The sequence below is a fragment of the Bufo bufo genome, chromosome 1 (genome assembly GCF_905171765.1).
Source record: "Bufo bufo chromosome 1, aBufBuf1.1, whole genome shotgun sequence".
Taxonomy (NCBI): Eukaryota; Metazoa; Chordata; class Amphibia; order Anura; family Bufonidae; genus Bufo; species Bufo bufo.
This window is the reverse complement of record NC_053389.1, coordinates 67,648,856-67,668,206: the sequence shown is the minus strand read 5'-3', so window position 1 is coordinate 67,668,206 and position 19,351 is coordinate 67,648,856. Positions and strand designations below refer to the sequence as shown.

The 19,351-nt window shown below is 43.5% G+C and overlaps 1 protein-coding gene across 3 annotated transcripts in view; it reads left to right on the top strand.

The window, feature by feature from the left end:
• CEP164 (centrosomal protein 164) overlaps window positions 1-19,351 on the top strand; it is a 102,622-nt gene that overhangs the window by 45,576 nt on the left and 37,695 nt on the right. For all 3 annotated transcript variants that reach the window (XM_040425851.1, XM_040425858.1, XM_040425843.1), the window contains exons 10-16: window positions 6,417-6,523; window positions 6,619-6,960; window positions 8,262-8,393; window positions 11,789-12,005; window positions 13,466-13,543; window positions 14,051-14,158; window positions 14,604-14,726. In XM_040425851.1, the coding sequence (XP_040281785.1) occupies window positions 6,417-6,523; window positions 6,619-6,960; window positions 8,262-8,393; window positions 11,789-12,005; window positions 13,466-13,543; window positions 14,051-14,158; window positions 14,604-14,726 (1,107 nt within the window). The remainder of the gene's footprint in view (window positions 1-6,416; window positions 6,524-6,618; window positions 6,961-8,261; window positions 8,394-11,788; window positions 12,006-13,465; window positions 13,544-14,050; window positions 14,159-14,603; window positions 14,727-19,351) is intronic.

Genomic DNA, 19,351 nt, shown 5'->3' with positions numbered 1-19,351 from the left:
AGCACGGACATGGACGTGTGAATGAGGCTTAATTTGGCAACAAATTCTATAACTCTGTCTTCTTGACTTTCTCAGATCACAATTGTATGGGCAGATAAAGATGCTGCGAATCCCACAAGTATTGTAATGATGTCAGACAGAAGAATTATTATTCTGCAATAGGCAGCAATGATATAAGCCATAGGAGAAAAAGAAAAAGATTGATGTAATGAATGCATGCAGCCAGCAGGTGGCACCACATGCTTATTACATTCTGGTCTCTTTCATTGCAGAGTTGTCTGCAGCTTTTGTTCCAGGGCTCAGCTGGATGACAGCTCCAGCATTTGGCCACCTGTGTCTATAGGATTAGCCGACCTGTGATCACTACGCACGGGCAGGTACAACAGAAGGGGCACACTGCTTTTTAAAAGGCTGGAAAAATGATATTTGTAAAGTGAAACGAGCCCAAGCTATTTATTAGAGCTGTAGGCTATATTTTACGTTAAGCTCCAATGGTTTGGTGGATAATGATATACTACGCTGCAGTTTATATTAGAGGCATAGAGCGTACTCAGATTTGGTTAACAGATGTAGAAAAGAACTATTGGATATTAGTGCCTATGTAATTTTCTGAGTTGGAGCAGCTGGTGCCAGAAAGCAGCTGCCAAGGCACCTGAGATCACATGATGGGTGTGTTTAGGTGCTTGTTCACACAAGCTTATACCTGGCTTGTTAAATGTAGAATTCTTTTAATCCAACATCCATGAGAGCTGATGGTTGTGTTTTTTAAAAAATATTCTGGATTAGATGAATATAGAAGACACTTCATAGTCATGATCTAAGGGGGAAAAAAGTTTTTGCAAAAGCTTTGGGACTCCACTGGACCAAAATGTAGGCCATTACAGTATCTCTAAGTGCAGAAGATTTGGTACAGTGATCACCCTGCCAAAGTTACCCCAAGGACCGAGCAGCCAGTCTTATAAGACATTACCCTGCATCTCCGAACATGTGAAAAACTGCAGCCTCAACTAAGGTCCTGTCATGTGTCGGGTGGTAATAATTCAATTAAGAATTATTAATTATGGTCATAGAATAATTAACCATAAAAAATAATAAAATGTATCAAATTTGTCATAAATTCTTAAAATCATGACCTGGTGAGTTGTAGACAACCTAATTGATGCAATTCACATCTGAGTCCGACTATTTCCTCAGATAAATAAGTTCTTTTTGACGTGAGATGACGTTAATGATAAAAATGTAGTCCTACATTATACAATAATACACAGGTATTATAATATATATATACAAAAATAACACATCCTAGTTCTGAGTTAATTAAATATTCTTCTGAAATACTTTGTTCTTTACATAGTTGAATGTGCTGACAACAAAATCACACAAAAATAAAAAAATGGAAATCAAAATTTTCAACCCATGGAGGTCTTGATTTGGAGTCACTCAAAATTAAAGTGGAAAAACACACTACAGGCTGATCCAACTTTGATGTAATGTCCTTAAAACAAGTCAAAATGAGGCTCAGTAGTGTGTGTGGCCTCCACGTGCCTGTATGACCTCCCTACAATGCCTGTGCATGCTCCTGATGAGGTGGCGGACGGTCTCCTGAGGGATCTCCTCCCAGACCTGCCAACTCCTGGACAGTCTGTGGTGCAACGTGACGTTGGTGGATAGAGCGAGACATGATGTCCCAGATGTGCTCAATTGGATTCAGGTCTGGGGAACGGGTGGGCCAGTCCATAGCATCAATGCCTTCGTCTTGCAGGAACTGCTGACACACTCCAGCCATATGAGGTCTAGCATTGTCTTGCATTAGGAGGAACCCAGGGCCAACCGCACCAGCATATGGTCTCACAAGGGGTCTGAGGATCTCATCTCGGTACCTAATGGCAGTCAGGCTACCTCTGGCGAGCACATGGAGGGCTGTGCGGCCCTCCAAAGAAATGCCACCCCACACCATTACTGACCCAATGCCAAACCGGTCATGCTGGAGGATGTTGCAGGCAGCAGAACGTTCTCCGCGGCGTCTCCAGACTCTGTCACGTCTGTCACATGTGCTCAGTGTGAACCTGCTTTCATCTGTGAAGAGCACAGGGCGCCAGTGGCGAATTAGCCAATCTTGGTGTTCTCTGGCAAATGCCAAACGTCCTGCACGGTGTTGGGCTGTAAGCACAACCCCCACCTGTGGACGTCGGGCCCTCATATCACCCTCATGGAGTCTGTTTCTGACCGTTTGAGCAGACACATGCACATTTGTGGCCTGCTGGAGGTCATTTTGCAGGGCTCTGGCAGTGCTCCTCCTGTTCCTCCTTGCACAAAGGCGGAGGTAGCGGTCCTGCTGCTGGGTTGTTGCCCTCCTACGGCCTCCTCCACGTCTCCTGATGTACTGGCCTGTCTCCTGGTAGCGCCTCCATGCTCTGGACACTACGCTGACAGACACAGCAAACCTTCTTGCCACAGTGTGCCATCCTGGATAAGCTGCACTACCTGAGCCACTTGTGTGGGTTGTAGACTCCGTCTCATGCTACCACTAGAGTGAAAGCACCGCCAGCATTCAAAAGTGACCAAAACATCAGCCAGGAAGCATAGGAACTGAGAAGTGATCTGTGGTCACCACCTGTAGAACCACTCCTTTATTGGGGGTGTCTTGCTAATTGCCTATAATTTCCACCTGTTGTCTATCCCATTTGCACAACAGCATGTGAAATTGATTGTCACTCAGTGTTGCTTCCTAAGTGGACAGTTTGATTTCACAGAAGTGTGATTGACTTGGAGTTACATTGTGTTGTTTAAGTGTTCCCTTTATTTTTTTGAGCAGTGTATGTGTGTGTGTGTGTGTGCATATATATGTGTGTGTATAAATATATGTGTGTGTATTAAATGATTGTATATATATATATATATATATATATATATATATATATATACATACAATCATTTAATGCTTTGCTAGATTATGAGTCTAGATTCTTCTGCAGGTAGAATGAAGCCTCACAATATCCTAAGACTACATCTCAATAGGGAGATGATCGATTAATTAATTTTTTTTTTCCGCCAATCTAGATAGTATAATTTCAGCCACACTATCTAATTAGGCACAAAAATATATAATATAACTATGTATGAAGGTATACGTCCCTAGTAATCAAACAGAACAAATATAGAAAAGGGACATTAAAAGGGCAAAAATAATAAAAAGTTTATTAGTGCTACAGGGATGGGGGTGAATGCCTACATTAATCATGAGACATGGTAACAAATCCGTCTAACCAGCTAGTACAACCAAAATATTGTTAATCAGGAACCAACCAGACCAGGGTTAATTGGAGGATCACTGTATAGTAGTTAGCGGATAGACGGACTAATATGTTAAAAAATATATATATAAATCCACTGCATAGAAACCATTTGTGGTCTAATGAGATTCATGGGGATGTCACTCAGTGGTAACCTATGCAGACGGACTATAGACAAAGTGGTATGGTCACTGAGTTGGTCAATGTGTGAATGACCTAATAACCATCAGGACCCTACCACATACAGCGCACATCTACCACTAACCAGAGACAGTGGTATCGCTGGGCAGTAAGGGATAGTATGAGGAGCAGTAGTTTGTAATACCGTGCCTCCGAATACCTATCTCCGATGTGGAAGTGTCTAATCACAGGTGAGAGGCTATTGCTGCCAAGACGCATGCAGCAAACAGCCCACCCGTGCGAACTGAGCTACGGCTCGGAGCTGTTGCCGTCGGAGTATATGCAGCAAACAACCCGCCCGTATGTGTTGAACTACGGCTCAACGCGTTTCCATGCACTTCATCAGTGCATTTCTTCAGGAGCCAGCGTATCTATAACACATTCGCCTGCCTGAGCCGATACCCTAGTGTGGGAAACGGCCATTACAATGCCGAGACTTTGTTTGTTAAAAACAGTGCACCGAGATCTACACTAGGACTCGGCGGCACTCTATAATTAGCCTCATATTATTTGCCGTTTCCCACACTAGGGTATCGGCTCAGGCAGGCGAATGTGTTATAGATACGCTGGCTCCTGAAGAAATGCACTGATGAAGTGCATGGAAACGCGTTGAGCCGTAGTTCAACACATACGGGCGGGTTGTTTGCTGCATATACTCCGACGGCAACAGCTCCGAGCCGTAGCTCAGTTCGCACGGGTGGGCTGTTTGCTGCATGCGTCTTGGCAGCAATAGCCTCTCACCTGTGATTAGACACTTCCACATCGGAGATAGGTATTCGGAGGCACGGTATTACAAACTACTGCTCCTCATACTATCCCTTACTGCCCAGCGATACCACTGTCTCTGGTTAGTGGTAGATGTGCGCTGTATGTGGTAGGGTCCTGATGGTTATTAGGTCATTCACACATTGACCAACTCAGTGACCATACCACTTTGTCTATAGTCCGTCTGCATAGGTTACCACTGAGTGACATCCCCATGAATCTCATTAGACCACAAATGGTTTCTATGCAGTGGATTTATATATATATTTTTTAACATATTAGTCCGTCTATCCGCTAACTACTATACAGTGATCCTCCAATTAACCCTGGTCTGGTTGGTTCCTGATTAACAATATTTTGGTTGTACTAGCTGGTTAGACGGATTTGTTACCATGTCTCATGATTAATGTAGGCATTCACCCCCATCCCTGTAGCACTAATAAACTTTTTATTATTTTTGCCCTTTTAATGTCCCTTTTCTATATTTACACTATCTAATTAGTCTTAATAAAATGAAAAATCATTCTCTGTGTCTCTTACCAAGTCCTAGTAGGAATTTCACTTCTGCTCCTAGGAAAGCTGAGTGGTCCATCATAGCGCATCTTACCATAGCTTTCATCTTGATAGACCCCTCTAGAGAGCTCCAACAGGTGTCTCTCTCTCTCTCTCTCTCTCTCTCTCTCTCTCTCTCTCTCTCTCTCTCTCTCTCTCTCTCTCTCTCTCTCTCTCTCTCTCTCTCTCTCTCTCTCTCTCTCTCTCTCTCTCTCTCTCGTTTATGATCAACTTTATTTTAGACACACCTTCCTAGTTTGGAACTTTCCAATCATTGTCGGATGGGCGTGACTATTGATAAGAAATATGACATCATAACCTTACCTTACCCACAATGCACTTGCTACTGTTGTAATGTCACCTACTCATACCTAGGTGGCACTGCTGTATAAGCTATTTGCATCATAGTATAAAGGGTTAACTTATGTAAGTCTGAAATAAAACGTATTCTATACATTTGACCTTAGAAGCTCTAATTCAAAGCTATAGGGATTAATTCAGACACTTGAAGCAATTAGAGACAGAGGCGTCTCTCTGAATGTTTCTCACACTGTTGATCTATGGACCGTAATGATATGAATAGGCCTTGTTTTCTCCCAGAAATATCAGTACCTCCTCTGTCATACCAAAGATGTGATTAATTGTTACAAAACACACATCTTTACAGACACTCTTTTAGAGACGAATATTCTCCTAATGAGAAATATATATAATATACTGGATACATTTTGTCTTCATAACATACAATAATATAAAGATATATATATATATATATATATATATATATATATATATATATAATGTCCTACTGATTTGTCTTATGCTAAGGACTAACTAAGGCTCATTAAATGAATACATACATATTATATATTTTGCTCCAATAATAAATACCTAATTGTATAGGTAATTATCACCAGCTGCATAGAGCTTATCTTTATCTCCCGTCATAAATTTATAAGTAGACAAGGAAGCCTCTTTTTAGACTGGTACATTCATGAGAAGAATAACACTAAAGAGCAGAAACCTTTACTTTGGCCTACTCAAGACATAGAAAATTGGAAATATAGTCGAGAATGGCTCTTAAAGGCAATACACATCCATCTTGACTAGAATAATTGGATATCCATGTATATACCTATGAAAAGGCACAACACATGCTTGGTGTAACGTACTGCACCACAGCTTAGAGTATATTCACATGTGGCATAAAATGCTGTGGATTTGCCACAGATCGGCAGCAGTTTAATGTACAATCTGTCAAATTTGCTGTAAATTGATCTGCGGTGCTGATTTTAAATCCAAATAATGTGTAATGCATGGGGTGAAATCTGCTGCAAATCCACAGTGGCCATGGATTATTCCCAGCTCATAAAATGATAGCATATCACTAGAATATGCCATTACTTTAAGTTTCTGATAATTGGTGGTCTGTAGCCTCCACCATTAATGAGAATGGATTTCCCTGGACAGCAAATGACCTGGAGCGCCGCCGTGCAGGGAAATATAGTGACTATAACCCAGTTCTACACTATTATTCTCAGGGTCGTGGAGGTTCCTGGGGTCTGACCTCCAGCAACCATAAATTGATGACGTGTATATATAAATACATATCTACAATTTCTTTAGGAGACGAAAGAAGAAGAAGAAGAAGAAGTGGATGAGGATGTTGACGAAGACATAAGTGAAGAAGATCACCTTGAGCCTGTTAAAGATCTAATGGAGATTGCCAAAAAGTACATGGAAATCATTTTCCCCCTTTTTTTTTTTTTTCTTTTTTAAACATTATTAAATCTTTCAATCTTGCTTCACATTGCTTTTTTCATTATAGAAATATTCCAGAAACCAAGCCTACAAGCTCTACCCCCGATCCAGCAATTGCTAAAAATCAGTCGTTATCAGAATCACATAAATATGGCTACCAGTCCTTTCAAAGTGCAGCCAAAGAGTCCAGACTGAAAGCAGAACCCTTAAAACCCACTGCAGAACCAGTGAAAGTTGTGGTAGAGACGTCTAAAGGTTCCCGTGGTACTCCTGAATTAGTTGTGGAGCAGGAGAAGATGGCAGTAGAGGAAGAACACAGGCAAAAGCTGCAGGAACTGAGAGACGGGCTGAGAAAAGAGGAAGAGGAGGAGAAACGTCGACTATATCAGCAACAGGAGAGCAACCTCAGGTAATTCAGTGATGACATTGAGGAGATTTTACCATTGGGACAAACTTATCCCATAATCCCTAATTAGGGTGGACCCCTTTTAATTAAAGATGCCGTTAAGATTGGCTCCCGCTATTACATGGCCTTCTATTCGTTTATTTTGGCGCTTTGTGATGCCACCTGGGCTGTCCATGGCTTGCCCTGGTGATAACAGCTGAGCGTTTTAACTGCTGGACCCACATGGATCATCTGATTGCCCCCAGGTCTGCATTTAGAACAGGGGTTGTATTGGTCGGGGCAACTTCTTCCAGGGAGTTTCTCTACCGTAGTTTCTAAGTCCATTATCTCATCAGTGGTGGTCCAAGTCCAGCTCCTGTGTTGCCCACTGATCCCCAGAATGAGGGGCCTGCATTGCTAGGTAAAGCATTGTGAACCATTTGGCTTGTTCCTAAGTGCATAACCAGTTCTGACCAGGCAGTTTACAGGGATGGAAATTCAACCTCGCTCTCTGAAACCCCACTCTTTAGCCTCTGGATAACCAGTCATGAAAAATATACATTATGATTGGTACCGTGATGTGCTGGAGCGGATACATATTGCACAGCCTTGCCCCTGCCACAGCTCCCATTTAAAGGGAACCTGTCATGTGGATATTTGATTATAATCTAACTAATTATATACAATCATTAACTACTAAAAAGTGCCTTAGATGTATTACCTCATAATATACACACAAAGATGCCGCATGCTAATGAGCTGATTTGAGTCCAGCGTGATGTCATTTAGTCCAGCGTATATTTAATTCAGAGCTATAGCCACTCCCCTGCCCACCTGCTGCTGATTCATATGCTGCTCATTCAACATCAGGTGGGCGGGGAGAGTCAGGAGCTCATGAATATTCAGGACTCATTATCAGCTGGAGCTTTTCAATACAAGATGTTGGCAGATTGACTGGGTCAATTAAAGAAAGTGACCCAGCATTTTGCTAAGAGAATCAGTCACTTATTTATTTTTCCCTTAAGTACGACACCATAAAACTGGTGACAGGTTCCCTTTTATCTCCTTAGATATCGTGATCAATAGCTATGAGTGCATCACAGATTTCTGGAAGACGGAGGGGGCTCCCATCGGCCCCATGCATCGTTATCACCGGGCACTGATGGGTTGCTCCCCTGAGGCCTGCCATTGGTACCTATGTGTTATGCCTCTCAGTAACACTTACAGGCAGTAATACTTGAGTACTGATGGATCGTTTGCTGGCATTAAGTTTATGTGTAGGAGACAGAAAGGTGTCTGGACATGCTTTCTTCTTGACTTCACAGGGCGTTAGAAGACAGGTTAGAAGAAGAGACAAGGAAGGAAGAGGACAAACTGCGGGAGATCCAGAAACAGAAATTGTTGAAGCTGGAAAGTGAGCTCAACCTGGAGAGGGAGGAAGAAGAAGAGCACATGAAGTAAGAGGAAAATCACAAGGAGTAGAAGGAAAATGCATGTTGCCATCTTTCTGGGGCTGGTATTGGAATGTTCACTTTTGGTAAGCAGCGTGCTTGCCTTAGGGTACGTGCTGGGCGGCTAAAGGAGCCGCAGCGGGCTCTAATAAAACGAATGAGACGCCACTGTTTAGTCTGTCTTCACTGTTAATGGCCATGCGGCACATTCAATGTTGCGTGGCCATTAACAATACAGAACAGTCTGAGTTTATTTAGCGCCCATTACAGCCCTTGCGGCCACACGGTACTTGAACGCAGCACGGCTGTGTCACAAGCGCCACACGACCTCGCCTTGTGGTCGTACTTTTATAGTCATGTGCATGTAGTGCAAGTGTACTTAAAGGCCATGAATAACTTTGCATTATTATTATATATTTTTTTTTTATTGAATTGCATCTATTATGTGATAAAAATCATTGTTGTAACTGGTTTTAATTAAGAATTCTCAACTGTCACACACCTTGCAGGCTGCTCAGTCTGCTTCAGAGTGAAATGCATCAGACAAGTTCTCTGATGGCTCACTCTGTAGCTGCTCTGTATGGTCTTGTAAGCTAACATCTTTACAACCAATTAAATAAACCTATTTTTATGCAGATGGTCTGTCCTCAGGATAGGACAACAATGTCTAATCAGCGGGGGTCCAACGCTAAGCACCTCTGCTTTTAAGCTGTTCCCGAGTCGCTCTGGAACCAGAATTATACAGTCGTGCAGTGGACAGAGCGGCTTACTGCAGAGCTGTTCCCATTGCAGTGAATTAGAGTAGCTTACTTCCAGCTTCGGAGCTACTCGAGAACAGCTGATTGGCAGGGTTGCAGGGTGACAGACCCCCCCCAATCAGATATTGATGGCCTATCCTGAGGATAGGCCATCAATATAAAAAAAAATTGACAACCCCTTTAAATGGGTTTTACGGCTATAATTATATTTTAAGTAATGCCCCCAGCATGCCACCTGAAAAAAAAAGATTAATACTTACCACCTCCTCACTGCCCCCGCTCTCTCCATCATCCAGTCAGGGCACTGTTTAGATCTGGCTATGGACATGATCACATACACTGCTCATCCAATGACTGCTTCAGTGGTGACGTGGCCACAAGCAGCATGCCACCACTGAAGCCAGCTTGGATGTAAACGGTGTCGGGACCGGAAGATGGAGATAGCAGAGGCAGTGTGGAAGACTGGGTCGGTGTGAAGTAGGGTAGTATGAATCTTCTTTTTCAGGAGGCAGACAGGGGTCCTTACTTAAAATGCAATTATAGCTGGAAAACCCCTTTAAAGAGGACTTGTCACCAATGCTGAAATGCCTGTTTTAATAGCTTCATTCATCCCCCGTGTCATAACAATTCTGGAGCATCTATTCTTATGGCTCTATGTTGTGCCACTACTTTGTTATTTCTATTAGAAGTTATGAATGAATTGCTAGCAGTCTGCAGTAAGGGTACAGAGGGGAGGTAACAGGTTGGAGGTGTGTACCTGCAGAGTCTGAAAATGGCAGCACTGATTGGATAAAGCGAGACTGTGCAGGTACACCCCCCCCCCCCCCCCCCCCCAACTGGTTACCTCCCCTCTGTACCCTTACTGCAGACTGCTAGCAATTCATTCATAACTTCTAGTGCAAATAATAAAGGAATGACACAACATAGAGCCATAAGGATAGATGCTCCAGAATTGTTATTACACGGGGAATGCATGAAGCTATTAAACCAGGCATGTCAGGAGAGGGGACAGGTCCTCTTTTAACCCCTTAAGGACCAGCGCCGTACATATACCCGACCGATCAGCAGCAGGGGTCCGGCAGTCACTGATAGCCGTTCCCCTGCTGTATGTGCCGGTGTCAGTGAAAACACTGATGCCGGCGCATTATCCTTCGCACTGCCGCGGTCAGTGCTGACCGCGGCACGTGCGGGATCCTGCCGGGTGCTGGGTGACCATCGGGTCCCCGTGCTGATGTGACGGGGACCCGATGGCAGGGAAGGCAGCCCGATGCCTTCCTTAGGCATCATGGCTGCCTTCCATGACAGCCTGCGTCCCCTCCATAGCAACTACATGTACCATACATGAAAGCAACTGGGGGAAGACCGGGGTGATAGCATATTTAGCTGCTGTGCCTGAGGATCCCATCTGGCTGGGATCGTTGTTTAGGCGATTCCAGCTGTCACTTGGGTACTCATACTAGGCTATGGCCCCTACATGGACATGACCAACACTAGGCTAGCCATCAGTCCCTAGAAGAGGGGCCACAGGCCGACATTCATACATCCCCCATCTGTATACAGTGCAAACCACAGAATTTCTTGAGTGTGTTTACTCTGTGACAGGGGGTTACTTTACATGATAGTGTCCCCCTGGTCGCTCATTGTTTAGATAGCTTGCATAGATTTGCAAAAAATGGCCTGGTCCTTAAGGTGAAAAATGGCAGGGTCCTGAAGGGGTTAAATAAAAAAAATATTTGAAGATTGTTCTGGAGAGCAAAGAGAAGGGCTACAGACCAAACAAGCTGATTTCAAACTGAACAGGATTGAGCAGCATGCAATGGATGAGAACACACGTGGGCTGCAGAAGAGAAAAGGTTGAATTTTTTATTAAAGCCAATAACAAAATATTTTTTTTTTTTTTTTAATCAGATGTTTTTTATTGAGCCTTTACCATGTAAATACATTGTTGTACAGATCTTACAAAAAAGGGATATACAGACATAACTTTTATTATGCTGACATCAATCAGGCTACCAAACAATCAGCAATACTCTAATTTTCACCCTTCCCCCCCACCCTTCCCCTCCCGCCCCCCTGTAGCACAGAAGTATAAAAATACAATATTAGACATTGTTATTCAGATGTCGAAACGACAGCCAGGGTTCCCATAATTTCTCAAATTTTGATGGGCATCTACGCTTCTGGTATACCACCCGTTCATAACTTAACATCGTGTCTACTGCCCCAACAAAAATTATTTTAATCACACAATAGGTGCAATTCAGTAAGAAAAACTGATGCAAATGTATCAATAGCCTTTAAATACAGTAATATTCCTCTTATACATAATGACTCTAAAATCACACTGATCCAGCAGTCATGAAAATGGGTGAAAACCCACCTGCATCAGTAGCGGAGGAGGACTTGATGGAGCGGCAGCTTTCCAGATGCCCACCCAGTCCTATTCCTTGCACTACGTGTTATCCTATAATGGTGTAATGTCTGCACATTCACATTAGTGCCAGGCCATATTTATATATTGTAGGCGCAAACATGTAATATTGTATTTCTATCGTGCTGCTATGAAACAGGACAAGTTCACTTTTAGTATAGAAAAGTGTCCTCACCACACTTGTCTGCTGCGGACTTGTCGATGTTCTGCAGGATCCGGGAAGAGGAGCTCAGAGAAGAGCGTGAGCGGACATTACAGCAAATGGAAGAGTCTCAGGAGGAGACGCTGCTGCAGGATAAAAATCATCTCCTTGAAAAAATGAAAAAAGAGACCGAACATTTACTTGAACAAGAAAGGAAGATGCTGCTCCGTGAAAGAGAAGCTGCCCTGGAAGAGCTGAGGGAGAAGCTTGGACAAGAGACCAAGCAGGTATGGACTATGCTTTTCAGTTGTACATATGTAATCAACGAAGAGCAGAGTATATCTTAAAGGGGTTGTCCCACAATCTACGTATATTACCTCTTCACAGGAGATGATTGGAGAACCCCTTTAAAATAATATTATAAAATGAATAGCTTCCATTTGACTCGGAAGATTGAACAGTAAACCAGGAAATCGGCTGTTAAGGCGCGATACCTTGTAGGACTAGATCTGCTAAATGCATTGATTTGTTGCTTCATGCAGATGAGCAGTTAAGTGCACCGGGGTGGGTCCAAGCCCCCCTTTGCTCTTCCTGGTCTCCTTCCTGACTGGCAGGACCAGCTTCCTGCAAAGTCATCTAACCTGGCCCTGTCAATCAAGAAGGGGGAGGAGCCAGGGAACACAGAGTGGCTTGTGCCCGCCCTCGGTGCACTTAACTTCTCATTTGCATATGGATTAAAAGTCCTTTTTGTCCAGAATGAAGCAATGGATCACAAAGTGAAAGATATCATTCCATTCAGCTGAGATAGCCCTAGTTATGCCTGGTTTACCTGCCTCAGACTCCTCTTATGTACTATTATTTTACCATAATATAGAGATCAATATTCTTTAGATCCAGCACTATCTTTGACTGATCCCGCAATCTGACAGAAGTCTGGGGCCCACGGATAGGTAGCAGATGTTCTCTTGTGCCTCCTAGGCATCGATGCCAATCCTGCCATGGTATTCAGTTCAGTGTATATCCACAGAGGAAATGCCAGGGATTGAGGCATCAGGTGCATGTTCTTCTGACTGGATGTGTATTCACCAGCCTAAGAACAGTCATCCGAAGGTACCACGAGAATGCATAGTACCAGTGTCATGCAGGCGGACATTATCAAAAAGATATCCAAGGAAAAAAATTATTTTTTTCTATTTTCCATCCCCATATTCAGACCGCCAAAGCAGTTTTTATTTTTTCCGTTGACGTAGCTGTATAAGGGCTTGTTTTTCAAGTATTGAGTTTTCTTTTTAATGGCATTATTTTGGGGTGTATATAAATTATTAACCGAAGTTCCCCATTAATTTAGCGCCAATTTTGCACCAGTTACCGTGCTGAATAATGAACATGTTACTTTTATAACATGAGTCTGTAAGATTACAGCCATACCAGATACAGTACGTGTCGTTTTTTTTGCTTTGCTATTTTTGTACAGCGGTAGGACATAAAATCTGTCCATATGAGGGCTTTTTTGAGGGATAAGATGTAGTTTTCATTGGTATCATTTTGGGGTACATCAGACTTATTGATTAACATGCATTATTTGTGTTGGCGGAGGAGACTGCGGGAAGAAAAATTGCTTTCATGCTGTTTTCTAAATAAAAAGTTGCAGCTGGTCTCCTATTCCCAGACACCCCCTTCCTCATTGGTAGTACTAGGTACTGTGTCTGACCTGTCTGCTCGTTTCCTTTGTTCTGGTCTTCTTCAGGTTCTTAAGTCTTTGGAGAAAAAGCTTTTGGAGGATCTGGAGCAGCTAAGAGCAGAAGCTCTGGAGAAACATCACAAGGTCTGGACAGAAGACCCTTTGTGCTTTGGGTCTCGTATATGTTGTCTATTTATCTCTCTCATGCCATGACTACCTTCCAAGGATAGATTTATCACTTACTGTGTATTGTATTTAAAAATGTGGTCCCTTAGTCACGATCTTATGGTACTGGGGCTAAACGGGAAGTGTGTGTTGTTTTATACCAACTACTTCGTCCTCCTATGGACAGACCTTGTGTATGGGGATGGGCAGTCCAGACAGGTGCGTCACAAGCTTCCTGGGTCTATCCCTCCAAGGTGTCCAAATGTTCACATGTCATACAAATACACAAATTATGTTAGAAGGTCATGTTCACATCTGTGGCAGAGACTCCGGAATGGACCCCATTATACTACTTTGGTTTCAGTTTTGTGCTGGATCTGGCACATCTTTATGTTCATTGCTCTGCTTCTGTAAAAGAGCAGAACAACAGAAATAACCAGCAGTGATATGAACGGGGTCTAATAAAAAATCTTTTATTTGTCTCAGGAAATATCTGACCTGCAGAAAATCAAGCAGAAAGAGGATTCTGCATCACCGGGTGAATTGCACCTTGCTAACAAGAAAATGAGCCAAATGTTGGACTTTGAAACACAGGTATTCGCTTAATATCTATCTATCCTATTTAGCTTTTTTCAGCTTCTTATGGTCCCTTTACACGAGACGACGATCTAGCAGGTTGTCGGGAAGGAAGCGTTCCTTCCCAACAATCTTCTGATCACTGGCGGAAGAGACCGGTGCATATACATGCAGTGATCTCCTTCAGCTCCTCCACAGTATGGGGAGGAGCGATCGCTAATGTCGTTGTTTCCCGGCAGCGGATCGTGTTCACACAGGACAATCTGCCACTGCTGCACAAAAGATCCAATTACCTGATGAACGAGTGTTTCGCTTGTTCATCTGTTAATCGGCGATGTAGATGATCAGCGCTAACGAGCATTACTAGTAACACTGGTTAGCGATGATCTGTTCAATTGTCGGCCAGTGTAAAGGGCCCTTTACAGTATCTCCATGTGTCAAAATCATCCTTTCAAATTTTTAGATGATGGACCTTTTACAAGAAAAACGTGATGCTCTGCAGAGAGACCATGAAAGAAAGTTGGAGCGTATGAAGGAGGAACATGAACAGGCACTGGAGAAGATGCAGAATCGACTGCAGGAGGAGGTTGGCCACGTGCACAGTTTTTGGCTAAGGCTACATGTCTTACTGCTAAGCAACTAATTGTGGTGAATGTGGTTGCAGTTGCAGGTTTGGATTTCTAATGACTGTCATGTCGTAGTAACTTGTGGGTCACAATCCACATTCAGTCATAAGTTGCAATGTAGCAGCGTGAAATACCAATCTTACGTCTCGTGGCCACAAGTCGCCATGTAGCCCTAGACTCGGTCACATGTATTTTCACATATTGTGTAACCACAGCCGGCAAGTTATTGATTAACCAGAGTGTTGCTAAAATATCATAAAACAAGACCAACAGTCACTGGGATCATTAATCCCAGCAAGAATAGCATTTTTTAGGGATTTCTGGACAGTTTCCACGTGGATCTAGTTATTTATTACCCTTCAACATTGCTGCGCATAGTGCACTCACAGTACTTTAGCCCTGCCCCCTCCCCATAAGACCTGCAGTTTTAAAGGGGTTTTCCGTCATCAATGTCAGATCAGTGGGGGTCTGACTCCGGGCACTCCCGCCGATCAGCTGTTTGAAGAGGCCACTATGCTCAAATGACAGCCACGGCCTCTTCCTAGGCCAGTGACCTCACGTTCATTGGTCACATGGCATAAGCGCATTCCAGCAAGAACAGCCACTCAACAATGTTTAGCACTGTGTTTGGTAAGCTGCGAGGAGGTCGCAGTGCTCACCGGAGCCCCGTGGCCTCTTCAGACAGCTGATCGGTGGGGGTGCTGGGAGTTGGACCTCCACCAATCAGATATTGAGGATAGGTCATCAATATTGTAGGAAAATAAAAAGTAGTGATCTGGACTCCTTATCTGCTGTACTTCTCGTGGACTACTGTAGATAATGGTCCAAGATTGTGGTGACAGATCCCCTTTAACAACAAGTCCTGTTTATCACCTAATTTTTTTCATTTTATTATTATTCCAGCACCGACGCACACACAGATGTATTGTCGTGTTGTTTGTGAGTCGTAGTTCTTAATGGGACCATTTCAGGTTACCTATAAATTGCTAACTAAACAAATCCACCATTTTTTTAATTTGCATACTGTGCTGTAAATAATGTACATTCATTCTAAGGGTGGTTACCATTGTGGTGGTGTTAAACATGTATATTTTGTATCAAAATGTGTAAATGGTTAACTATTTCATAAAACATTTAGTGACAAACTTTATTTTCAGGGCACTTTATCTTTTTGTTACACTTTATTGAATCCTAGTGGATTTGCACTTGTGATCCTTTCATTGCTTGTATAGTAGATATCAGATATAAGGCATTGGTTTATATTAGAACCCATAGAGCCAATGCAAACCAGCCTGATGTGCATTTCTCCTGCCTGAGGACTTGAAGAGGTTGTGTCACTTCAGCAGATGGCATTTATTATGTAGAGAAGGTTAAAGGGAACCTGTCCCGTGGATTTTGGGTATAGAGCTGAGGACATGGGTTTCTAGATGGCCGCTAGCACATCCGCAATACCCAGTCCCCATAGCTCTGTGTGCTTTTATTGTGTATAAAAACCGATTTGATACATAAGCAAATTAACCTGAGATGAGTCCTGTTCCTGAGATGAGTCCAGCGTGAAGGAGCCCAGCACCGCCCCGCATCCTCAGAATCTCCTCCTTGCTCCCTGACGTCAGAAAGCTAGAGCGCCGTAATCTCGCGATGCGCGAGCTAGCGCATGCGCAGTTCGTTCCCTGAGGCTGATGCCAGCACAGGGAAGGGACACTATGACGACACTGCGCATGCGCTAGCTCGCGCATCGCGAGATTACGACGCTCTGGCTTTCTGACGTCGGGGAGCAAGGAGGAGATTCTGAGGATGCGGGGCGGTGCTGGGCTCCTTCACGCTGGACTCGTCTCAGGGACAGGACTCATCTCAGGTTAATTTGCATATGTATCAAATCGTTTTTTTTACACAATAAAACACAGAGCTATGGGGACTGGATATTGCGGATGTGCTAGCAGCGATCTCGCAGCCCATGTCCTCAGCTCTATACCCAAAATTCCGGTGACAGGTTCCGTTTAATACAGGGCACTTACTAATGTACTGTGATTGTCCATATTGCCTCCTTTGCTGGCTGGATTAATTCTTCCATCACATTATACACTGCTTGTGTCCAGGGGTTACGATCACCCTGCAATCAGATACTTTGAATGCAATTATTAGAGTTACATTAGTGTTGGGCAATTAATCAGATTTATCCCATTAATCACCAAACAGGTGGGGCTGAAACAGCACGACTGATGCAGGGTTCTTGCTGGATGGCGAGGTCAATGGCGACTGTGGCATCTAGGCAGTTAAATAGAGTGGGCACAGTCCCCATCGGCCTCCGGCGAGCATAATTGTAGGGGGCCGATGTATTGTCATGACAGCCTGGCCTGATTAGATTGTGCCATAGGCTTAGCCTAACCGATGTACTTGTCAGTCTGAAAGTAATAGGCTATAATGCACAGGTGTACTGATCAGTGGCGTGCCTAAGGTGTTTGGCACCCGGGGTGGGCCTTTTCTCTTGCACACAGTAGTATTGTCCTCATTGTACAACCTTCACAGTAGTTTTGTCCAGATATGTGCCCCCTCACAGTAGTTATGCCCATATTGTGCCCCCTCACGGTAGCTATACCCACACTGTGCTCCCTCACAGTATTTATGCCCTCACTGTACAACTTTTACAGTAGTTATGCCCACATTGTACCCCCTTAAAGTACTTATTCCTTCATTGTGCCCCCTTCATAGTAGTTATGCTCTCATTGTGTCCCCGCACAGTAGTTATGCCCTTTCTGTTCCCCCTTTCACAGTAGTAATGCCCTCTCTGTACCCCTTCAGAATAGTTATGCCCTCACTGTGCCCCCATTACAGTAGTAATGCCCTCTACACCCCTTCACAGTAGTAATGCCCATTATGCCCCCTTCATAATAGTCATGCCCATTGTGCCCCTTCATAATAGTAATGCACTCTATGCCCCCTTCATAGTAATAATGCCCATTGTGCCCCCTTCATAGTACTAATGCACTCTATGCCCCCTTCATAATAGTATTGCCTACTGTGCCCCCTTCATAGTAGTAATGCAATCTATGCCCCCTTCATAGTAATAATGCCCATTGTGTCCCATTCATAGTAGTAATGCCCATTGTGCCCCTTCTACAGTAGTAATGCCCATTATGTCCCCTTAATATTAGTAATACACTCTGTGCTTCTTTGGTAGTAATAATTCCCTCTGTGCCCCCTCCATGGTAGTAATGCCCATTGTGCCCCTTTTAATAGTAGTAATGCCCTCTTTACCCCCTCCATAGTAGAAATGCCCATTGTGCCCCCTTCACAGTGATGCCCAATGTGTGCCCCCTTCACAGTAGTAATGCCCCCTTCATAGTAGTAGTAAAGCCCTCTGTGCCCCCTCATAGTAGTAATGCCCTCTGTGCCTCCCCGTGTTAAAAAATCAAAAAACACAGTACCTACTCACCTTGTCCCGTTCCTGAAGCTCACAGTCCTCTCTCTCCTGCAGACACAGATCGTTCTGCAGCACTGTGTGGGAGGAGCTTATGCAGATTCCCACGCTGCAGACTCCTCCCACACAGGCCGGTGCAGGGAGAAGTCTCTCTGCCTCACCATACAGTGCGGGAGAGACTGAGCGCAGGGAGCTGAGTGACAGGTTTCTGGGCTCTGGCACCCCCCTGAGAGCGGGCACCTGGGGCGGACCCCCCTTCCCCTTAGCACGCCACTGGTACTGATACAAAAAAAATAAGCAATCAAATAATCGCTTTGTGATGTCCGCTGGTGAGACTAAAGAATGAATGATTAAAAGCTAATCAAGTTTATTTGAAAAAATTATAATCATTTTTTCCATAAAAGGTGGCTTTATTTTGTAAAAGTGGTAAAAAACAAACAAACAAACACACAGCACATATATGGCATCACCGCCTTCACTCCTTCACTCAACGGATATAATAAAGATAACTGTGTGAAAAATGCATAAAGTAACAACTTAATTGCTTTTCTTACCCATTCCCTTCCCCCCGAAAAATGTAATAAAATGTACTCCGAAATGGTACCAATGAAAACTACATCTCGTCCTTCAAAAAATAAGCCACATTCAACTACATCGGTGGAAAACCTGAATGAGTTACATGTTTGCTATCACAGTAATGATACTGTCCTATAGAATAAGGGTCCATTCACACGTCCGCAATTTTATTCTGGATCTGTTCCGGATTTTGCGGACCCGTTCATTTTCAATGGAGCCGGAACGGATGCTATGTGCTATCCGCATTTCCAGAGTCGCAATTCCGTTCCCGAAAAAAAATAGAACATGTCCTATTCTTGTAAAATTGAGTAAGATGTCGCACTAAGAACACTCAAACGACACCAGGTGCTCCTGTAAATTGAGGCCACTCACTCAATTTAGAAAAGCATATACGTATATAGGTGAACAGGGCACTCAAGGATAGCTGCGACCGTGTATTTAAGGCAAAGATGAGCTTTATTGATAATATAAATATATTTGATGCATAAAACAATCAAGAATGCAGTAGAATAAATAGGTTATTAACAAATAAATATAATGAATATTCGACAGAGCAAAGGCTATTATTCGATTAATCAGCAAATATTCAAT